We start from the raw sequence: 10,496 nt of genomic DNA on the forward strand, positions 1-10,496 counted from the left end.
GGAGGGCGGGGTCTGCTAAGGCAGGAGGGCGGGGTCTGCTAAGGCAGGAGGGCGGGGTCTGCTAAGGCAGGAGGGCAGGGTCTGCTAAGGCAGGCAGGAGGGCGGGGTCTGCTAAGGCAAGTAGGATACCCAATTTCTATTACATTTATTGACAAACATCAGCAAAATTGGTTGCTAGGATTTATCATCAAAGTTTTCTTTTGGATTTCCTTCCATATTTGTCTATGTGATTTCAAGATTCAAGAATTTACCCATTAGTTTTTTTGGATTTTCTTTTAAAACTCTGCATATCAATATCAACTCCTACTAGCTCCTACGGAGATAAAGAAGGTTACACATAGCATAACATCTAATTCCTGATCGAGGTGAACACATCACCACGCTATCACTACAATCCTCTTCTCTGCCTAACTGGTCTGAAAATGCTGTCAGTGAAGTGGCTCCAGTCACTTCCCCCAAGGGTGGGTCAGTAAACATTCAGGAAGAGGGGACAGAGAGACTGGAAGAACAAGACGCGGGGGAGTACCATGAAAACCTGTCATCAGCCAGGAACTCACAGAAGAGACAGTTACCTGCAAGACTTACTCAACTATCACATCAACATTCCATTATGGATGGAAGCAGGAATCTTGAGGCCCCACCCAGGCACAAGGGCTTGAAAGCAGTTAAAGAGGATACACCTCACCAAGAAGTTGCCTGTATCAAGCGATTCAGTTCCACCCGTGCCCATGACACACAGAGATACACATGGACACACACACTCACACAGCATGCATACCACAAAAAGACATCGAAGAAGAAGGAGCATTTATTGGAAAAAAAGAAGGAATGTGGAAGAATAAGAGGGGGGCTAAGAGAGGATGGAGGGAGGCATTTAATCAGAATACATTATACATGTATGAAATTATGAAAAAATAAGTAAAATATCATTACAAACAGGAAAAAAACCTAAGCTACAAATGGCCTTGAGAACTTAATGAACATTAGACACCTTCTTTCCTTCTCTTCCCAGTGAGATCCATATTCTGCTAAATGCCAGGCAAGTGATATTTCTCACTAAAATAAATCTATTTTTTTTAAGTATTAGACATATTTTACCCCAAATTCACTGGAAATTTCCTTCCTTAGAATAAGTTAGAATAAGGCTGAAATGAAAGAGTTGTTCCCACAGACTGAGCACTCTGAGACCCAAGCTTATCTACTGTGTAGTAGGTAGCTGTCTTAGACCGAGTAACCGCAGACCAACCAGGTCAACACACTTCAAATTAGTATCCTCTTGAAAAGCAAAGAAGCAGGGAAGTAGGTGGGGAAGGCACGTACAAATAAGCCAGTGCTAATTACATATCAGACCGGGAAAAGCAAAGAAGCAGGGAAGTAGGTGGGGAAGGCACGTACAAATAAACCAGTGCTAATTACATATCAGACCGGGAGGCTAGCAAAGGAGAAGGACATCAATTCTACTGCAACTCTCCTTTTTGGTAGCAAAGTTTACTTAATTTCTAATAAAATAATATTTTGGGTAATAAAAACATGATTTTAGCCCAAAGAGAAGGTATTTGTGACGTTCTAGTTCAAACAGTTTATACACTTTTACTTTACAGTATTAGGGTACTATTTCTGTATTTCATCAATAATCACACATGTATATATAGATAAACAAAACTAAAAGTGGTTATCACAGACAGAAGCATGCAACTCTACACACAGACTCAAGTGTAAGAAAAGTGTACCTTCCATCCCTGTGGTGATGCTCAATGCTCTGACTGTATCTGGAGCGAGGTAGAGTAAGAAAATGACTGCAAGCGTGGCAGAAACAAGAAGAAAATGAGACTCGGGAAAGAAGCGAACAGGTATAGTTTAGTTCTAAAAGCCTGATCCAACAGCAAATCAGATAGTAAGCAAAGCAAATGGAATTGCTACTAGAAAGCCTGGCCATCTTCTCAATGCCCATTGGAATATGGCAGTGCAAAGGATAAAATAAACCAAATACTCTAAAAATAAAATGCAGCCAAATAGAACATTTAGATTTTTAATTAAATGATAAAATTAAGTATTACTTCAATATACTGAGCACCGTCTTTAAGCAAATGGTATATTACAAAGATGTTTTCCTTCTTTTAAGGAGAAAAGGTGAGAAAAAAAATTAATAAAACCACCAGCTAGCGTAAGAACTCAGAGATGACATCTAATATCTACAATGCTTAGGATATTTCATGAGGCTCCATTTTTCTTTCCTGCTCCATTCCTGACCGCTTACATGAGGTTCCTGCATCCACTAGAACAAGTTTCCTCCCTGCAAACCCTTCCCTGCTGGACCCAGGTCACTCTTCACCACCTTGCTGGCCTCTCTCACCCACCATGCCACTGCCTTCCATCCAGGTACAACAGGCCCTGGAGCCCTCTAGGACGGGTTGTGATCCCCAACCACAGTTTGTTCATGCTCATCATTCCAAGCCTGTCTCCACTTCCTTGTCTTTCAAAGTCCTACTCATCTTTAAAGTCCAGATTCTCTTTGAATCCTTTTCCAATAAACTTGAACAAGCTGTTCTCTTCCTAACTATTGTTTCTGTTCTGACAATAGGAGACTCAGTCTCACAGCATTTTACTTTCTATGATTAGTAAATATATAATAATGTGTCTAATAAATCAAGATAGTGCCATTTTTAAATTTTTGTACACAATGGATGCCCCACCACGTACTTATGAATAGACATCACATTTTAATAATTGGTTGCCTCGATATAAGATATGAATGAAGGCCAGGTGCTGGTGGCACACGCCTTTAATCCCAGCACACGGGGCTCAGAGGCAGGTAGATCTCTGTGAGTTTAAGGCCAGCCTGGTCTACAGAGCAAATTCCAGGAGAGCCATAGCTGCACAGAGAAACCCTGTCTCCAAAAGCCAAAACAGAGAAAAGAAAATTGCATCAGTATCTGAGGTACCTAGAGGTTTATAAGTCCCTTACATGAGAACTTATCCTTTCTCTTCTGATAGTTAAGCAGAAGACAGGAAAGAAATGTGGGGGCACGAGGAAGGAAGGAAATCTAATTGAAAGCTCTGCCAGCTGAGAAGCACCAACTCCAGCTCCATCATCTTTACTTTGAGAGTTGCTAACATGAAACACCATTCTTCGCTAGACAGATGTCTTACACTAACACCAGAAAGCAACCATGAGGCCCACATGTGCAAGGCCGTGGCAGGTCTCACTCTTCCCCTGGATGTTTGTGATGCTCTAACCAAGCTGCTACCTTTGTGGGCTGTAAAGTCATGCTACTTTCTGACGCCTTGATCTTAGCATGTGTCATTCCAACAGGAATCCTCCTGGAAACACCCTGAGATCTGATTTAGACCCCTTAGCAGACCATTGAAGATAGTAACTTCAAAAGCCACTAAAATGGTGTAAATGACTATTCTATAAACAATGAAAGGTGACTCTTAGGGACTCTTTCCTTCACTTTCCTCTTAAATACTATTCTTAACATATCACTTATCCCAAAACTGACTAGTCCCTACATTGTCTCCATGCCATCACACCGTTCAGTTAGCACAGAGCTGAGGTTCCTAACAGACTACAGGGAATCTTCCAGATGGGGGGGGGGGCAGCTTGGAGCTGTGCCTCCTCTACTCCACCAACTCGGATTCTAAAATTTTGCTTGTGATGCTAAAATCATACTTATGGAAATGAAAACAACCAATATAAAAATATACTGCAATTGGATGATGGTGGTTCACGCTATTAATCCCAGCATTGAAAAGGCAGAGGAAGACTGATCTCTGTGAGTTTGAGACCAACCTGGTCTACAGAAGTGAGTTCTGGTACAGTCAGGGCTACACAAGAAACCCTGTCTTTAAAACAAATAAACCCCCAAACCCTAAACAAACAAAAGCCAAATATATGTGTGTGTATGTATGTATGTATGTATATGTATATATATGTACTGCATATGATATGATGTTATTAAAATATATAATACTCTCTACATATATTCTAATAGTAAGTTAGCTCCTATAACTAAAATATTAAAAATATCCTGTTTTAAAGCCACATGTTCGTATCACTCAAAAATGATGCTCACAGCTGTAGTAGTTACCAGGGTTATTATGGAAACAATAGTTATCAGTGTTTACTAAAGAAATAATGAATCAAAATATGCAGAGAGAGGGGGATAAGAAATAAAATAGTTTCCATTTAGAATGCATTAAACTAATAATCTGTAAGCAAGTGCTTGCATTATTTGTAAATGGTATTTACTTTTCACAACAGAGTAAGATTTAGACTAATGAGTGAGAGAGAGATAAAGAATCAAAGAGCCAATAGAATATAGATACAGAATTCTTAAACACTACCCATAAAGATAACGAATGATGCTATATCTCATGCATCACCACTGAAATTTAATCAAGTATAATATAATGAAAATAGCTACGTATCACATGGGATATGACCAGTGTAAAATCCTTCACACACAATTTCTCAGCATGTTGCCAAATATTTTACACCAAACTCCATGATGTAGATGATTTTGTTTCTGTAAGTTTGCTCTTGGTGACAAAGCCCAACTCAGGTGCCATCTTCTATACTTGGCCACAATACTTGAATCAACTAATTCCTCATTTTTTAAAATTTTTCTTTGTTTGTTGTCATTTTTTGTTGTTTCAGGTTAATTGTTAATCATTAACTATAAAATATTTGAGAGTCGATGCATGGCACATTTTTTCATTAGCTACCATAAATTTTTCTTTCTTTTTTTAAGAGTATCTTCTACAGTTCAATCTCTCATTGAACTAGCTAACTTGAACACCTGAACCTCCTGCACTATCTGTGAAGACCATGATTACAATATAACACACTGCCTTGCTCTCATGTGGGATGTCCTTCTGTATATGTGCTGCTTTTATTGGTTGATGAAGAAAGCTGTTTTGGCCAGTGGCTTAGCAGAATAAAGACAGGTGGGAAATTTGGAGAGAGAGAGAGAGGGAGTAGCGGGAGTCAGGGTACTCCCAAGAAGAATAACGTAGGAACCTTACCAATAGGCCACAACCTCGTGGTGATACACAGATTAATAGAAATTGGGTTAATTTAAGATGTCAGAGCTAGGTAGAAATATGCTTAAGCTATTGGTCAAACAGTGTTGAATTAATATAGTTTCTGTGTGATTATTCGGGTCTGGGTTACTGGGAAATGAATGAGCAATCTCCGTTTACATTGCTCAACTAACAATACAAGCTTCTGATAAAATATGGCTATGTGTTATACTTTGTAGTAACTGGTTGTCTGATAAGGAATATAAAAGTCTCATTGGAGGTAGAGTCAGTTAATTCATATAATTCTACATAATAAATTTTATAGATACAGAAATCAAATGTTTGGTTTTCTCCAAACATACTTAAAATTCTACAGAACACTTGGCTCCACACCCCATGAAAAAAGTGTACATTCACTTATATGAGTTTCTAATTCAACAAATTAGGTTTTATAAGGAGGCTGATGTGCACATGCTTTAACATCGTTACTACACTAATGACTGACACAAGGAAAATTCTTTCCTTGAACTTTTAATACATTCTGATTGATTCTTGTGTTGATCAAAGTTTGGTCACTATGACAAAACACTGGATAAAACTTATTTCAAAGATGAAAAATTTATTTTGAACCAATTCCAGAGATGTTAATCCACCACGACAGAGATGGTGATGTGAACAAGAACAGTTCATCTAAGGTAGCCAGAAGACGGAGAAGGAAGGCCTACCCTAGCAGGGTTCCCTCATCATCTCTCCGCTAGCTAGGTTCACAGCCTACTGGGAAACCACCTATGCTAAATTCAAGGCAGGTCTTCCTCTCTTATCCAACATCCCGGAAATTCCCCAGAACCACACAAAAGTGGCTTTATAAATCACCCAGATATGTATCAAACCCAATTAAATTGAATGGATTCAAAAGTCTATAAAATGATATTCATAAACATAATGGACATTCGGATGCAGTTGATGACTGGAAATCCTTAAGAATATTAGACCGGAATAGACATTAAGAGAGAACATTGTTCAGTGAATGTTGCTTCTTGTATTAATGAATTGCACAGATAAAGTAATACTAGAAAGGCTTTCTACTGTTTGAGTCTATTGAAATGAAATTTTACTTTACATAGTTTTAAAAAGACATGAGATAGATCCCAACAAAGAATGACTATTATCTGCACATCTGCATCCTTCCTTACAAAAGTGAGAAGAAATCACAAGGATCGATCTATCTTCTTTAAAACTTCCACAGATAAACATCTGAATATTATTGCTACACTAAAAGATTCATAAGAATCATAAAGAAGAAAAGCATAATGACTACATAAAATAGGAATTAATTATCTGGGTTTTAAAAAATATTAAAGGCAAATGGTCCTGTGTTTGTGGTCATTAAATCTAGTAATATGTACCATAAAATACTGAAAAATATTAGTAATTTAATATAACAGTAAACAGTTATTTTGCAATTTTATTCTATTACTTTCTATTAGGATCAGTCTATATTTTTGAGCTTCATATTGAGAACATTTTTTCATTAAATGATAATTTTATGTAAGCTTATAAGAAATTTAAAGTCATTTAGACAATTTTATTCCCTCAATAAGCAGATTTTCAGTGGCTAAGAAGCTTGTGACAGCTATATAAATAATTTGAAAGCTAATAAAGTTCACTAACATTCTATTAGGCAACCAAAATACCTATTGATGCTTTTTATGACACGTTCCCAGTCTGAGGCAGGCCACCGTGGTGATCTCCCTTTCACTATGATTGTGCTGATAAGCATGTCTCCAGATAGGCAGCACGCTCATAACCACCCCTAGGGGACTGGTTACATGAAAAGCTTAAAAAAGTTAAAAAGCAATAAAGTTAAATAGTTTTGAAACTGACACTAATAGAACTATTAATTTAATAACTATTTGGCTTCTTCCTTGATCCTACACACAAAAATCAGTATTTTCTTGGCACTATCAATGTAGAAGGTATCTGTGTGTTTTCTTTGGGGACAAAAGAGAATTACATGCAAGGACTGAGTATTAATTTTATTCAAACCAAACAATTTCTTTATACATCCTGACAGTTACTTGTCATGTCTGTGGACTTCAGTGACAAGGAACGTATTATGTCATATTTTCTCAATACTAGCGTGGACTTTATCATGCCCTTATCCTAAACACATTTGAGAATTTGAAAAATTCCAATGGTATTTCTTATATATAACCCAACTGAATTAGAAAGTTAATTAATTTTCTTAAATTTAGCAGTAATTAATGTAACCATTTTAATATACCATGTTATTCCCAAGTTAGTCACAGTTAAAGGGGCAAATTCAGAGAATTCTTGCAAATACAGCAAGTGTAGTTCTTTAAGATGTTAAAGCATTACTAAAGGACATGAGAGAAAATCTCTTGGAGAATTATAATATAGGTTTCCTAAACAAACTAGACTCCGTTTCAAGATTTCTGTATAGGAAAAGCCACACTATTTCTCTGAAATCTGCTAAAGACTTCAGTCTCTATCGGCCTATGGATATATATTACACACAATAATTTGCTATGTGCAGGTAAAAAATATTTACATCCGATTATCATTATAATGTCTCATGCAAATTTGCTAGCTATTTTTATATAATCTTGTCTTGACAGAGACTAGTCAAGCAGCACTGGCGGACCTCTTAGTTGTGACTTTCCTGATCTCTATCCCAAGTGCCGGGATTCTAAACCTGAGTCCTGGTACTCGGAGAGCCACGGTGCTCAGGCAAGCTATCAGGCAGCTATGGTGCTCAGGTGACCCATGACAATCAGGTTCATTCTGTTGTGCTTATTTTATCAAGAACAATTACACTTGTTAACCTTTCCTTCTAAACAAAGGGCTATCTTAAGAAAAACTGTAGAAAGAGCAAAGAAAAGGCAGCATTTGGAATCTCAGATGAGACAAAGGACCAGGTAAGATATTTGTAATAACCCTTCCTGAAGGCAGCAGAGTTCAGTGAGAGCTAACTGCGCTTACCTGTCTCTGTCTGGAGAATAATGGTCATCCACCACCCGGTGTCTGTCCATCCGGCTAATCGTATTGTAATGACCAGGAGCACGTGTCCCTCGCAGCCCCTGCTCCACGTTCCTACTAAGACAGCAAGGTAATTAAACACCTGACTGATCTATAGCACATCCCCCACAAAATAATAATAAAATCTGTTTTTTGGTTTATTCGTATCTCTGATGGAATAAATTTCATTTGGAGATTAACAGTTAATTGAAGATCTGGCTGATCTTACAGATACATTAAGAGCCCAATAAGAGAATATCCTTAAACAATGTCATACCTTACGGATGGGCAACCCAATTCTCTGAAATCAAATTCACTAATATAATACACACTAGAGGAAAAGATTTATGAGAAGATAGGTTCAATGTGGCCCATGCTAGACAGTGTGGGAAGTGTGGGAGAGATGCCTTGTGCATGGTTGGACCTGAGTTCAAATCTCTGCACCTATGCGGTAGGAACCATGCTCTCTGGCAGCACGCCAGCCTAGTCTACCGCCTTTGTGAGTGACTAAATTATAGCTGTCCAATGGTCATCTTTCCAACTCCTGCCCTCATCCACTCTGAATGTGGTGGTTCTTTGAAAACATAGAATGAAAGCTAAAATCCTCACTCTAGGTGATGGACGAGGTTTCTGCCTTTGCAAACTACATTTTTCCATTAGTCTGCAATGTCATGCTTGTATGTAGAAGAATATACAAACACACAGGCAAATTTTATATAATATATATCTACAGTGTCCTATCTAGTTAATATCTATTAAATTATATCTTTGTATATTATACATATTTTCTATTTAGTATGTTTCCTGAACTCTCTATCATGTATAAATCATATACATTAATGTCCGTGGTTTACATTCCATGTAGCGCTTTGGTCCTTAGGTTGGTCAGAGATTCTAATATCATAAGACCTAGAGCAACAAATTGGTATGACATTTCTCTCACTATTCATGCATTATTTTAGTTTCTCAAAGATTTTTTAAAATACTTTTCAACTTACCAATTACTATATCATTCATGAATATAATTATTTGGTTCTAAATGAATCTGCTTAATATTTATATGCAATTTAAAGCTAGTCTTTCTTAACTATTTTGAACTCTTAGGGCAAATAATACACAAATCATGCCAGGTAACAAACTATCCCATATCACCTCTGAGTCCCACCGCAATGGTGTCTTGTTTTTCTTTAAAAGGATGCTTGAAAGGATAATTTATTTTTAGAGGTTATTATGGTAATTTAGGCAAAATTCACCCTAACTACCTAGCTATTAGCAAAATTTACAGACTAACTTACCTTTGTGGAGGAGGCACACTCGGTGACCATGACCTAGTCCTTCCGATAGCATCGACTCGATGAGGAGACCCTGATGGTGAACAATGGTTTGATGACATCACTTGTTCTGGCACAGATAATGTGGAGCTTTGAAGGTCTCGAGCATCGTGACGATAATCTGGGGGCAGAAGATGAAGTAAGAATCATTTGCACACCAATTCTTAAATACTAGTGAGCCTGACATACTTTTAATGTGATAATTGCAAGTATAACAAACACAGTAATGTTTGAAACATTGTAAGCACAAAAATGAAAAGGGAGGGACATTTGATGGTTACTGCGGTAGTCACTATTTGGTAGTTACCGTGGTAGTCACTATCTGATAGTTACCGTGGTGGTCACTATCTGCTAGTTAAATTTGGCAGTCACTATGTGATAGTTACCGCGGCAGTCTCTATCTGAGAGTTGTGTTTGGTAGTCACTGTGTTCACTGTATTGGATAAGGAAAATTTTTAAGCTCTTTTAAAAAAACAGAATCAAGATTGTCCTAAAAAATATTTCACCCCTATAAACTTAAATGTTTCTTGGATATTGTTAATATTCACAGTTCATACTATGCTTCATCATCTGCACTTACACGTTAAACAAGGTTAACCATGTTACCTAACACTCAATGCTGTGAAATAACGCGACAGAGCTAAGGAAGCACAGGAGTCCGAAAACAACATTCACTGTCTAAGAAGAGGACTAGCCTAGCGACTCCCCATCCTCACGGAAGTTAACATGAGGAGGCACAGAAACTTGGAAAGGGGAAGAAGGAAGAGACCTGCATGCCAGAAAATTCACAGTTCCATGTGGAGAAGCCGTGGGAAAGGAAAGAGGCCAATGCCGTTTGTCTGAAGCTGCACATGTGTAGAGAACATACGCAGTGGAGAAGCGTGAGTAAGGTTGAACAGGGAATGTGACATTGCTGCCACTGTGGCCATCTTCACCATGCTCACTGCAGCTGTCAGGAGTTGGTCATGTCGTCACTAAGATATCTGATGGGGGCCTCCTAAAACACATTGCTGCAGTGTGCATCCCTGAAACGCACTGCTGAAGTGTGCACCCCCTAAAACACATTGGCAGTGTGCATCCCTAAAACACATTGCTGCAGTG

General features: G+C 38.0%; 1 protein-coding gene across 37 annotated transcripts in view; it reads right to left on the reverse strand.

The window, feature by feature from the left end:
- Rims2 (regulating synaptic membrane exocytosis 2) overlaps window positions 1-10,496 on the reverse strand; it is a 392,861-nt gene that overhangs the window by 163,979 nt on the left and 218,386 nt on the right. For 19 of the 37 annotated variants that reach the window (XM_026789435.1, XM_026789445.1, XM_026789437.1 and 16 more), the window contains 3 exons: window positions 9,360-9,516; window positions 8,029-8,142; window positions 1,731-1,796 (listed from right to left, as the gene is read on the reverse strand). In XM_026789435.1, coding sequence (XP_026645236.1) covers window positions 1,731-1,796; window positions 8,029-8,142; window positions 9,360-9,516 — 337 coding nt within the window. The remainder of the gene's footprint in view (window positions 1-1,730; window positions 1,797-8,028; window positions 8,143-9,359; window positions 9,517-10,496) is intronic. The other 18 variants (XM_026789440.1, XM_026789452.1, XM_026789460.1 and 15 more) reach the window with 3 other exon arrangements.

The sequence above is a fragment of the Microtus ochrogaster genome, unplaced genomic scaffold (genome assembly GCF_000317375.1).
Source record: "Microtus ochrogaster isolate Prairie Vole_2 unplaced genomic scaffold, MicOch1.0 UNK19, whole genome shotgun sequence".
Taxonomy (NCBI): domain Eukaryota; kingdom Metazoa; phylum Chordata; class Mammalia; order Rodentia; family Cricetidae; genus Microtus; species Microtus ochrogaster.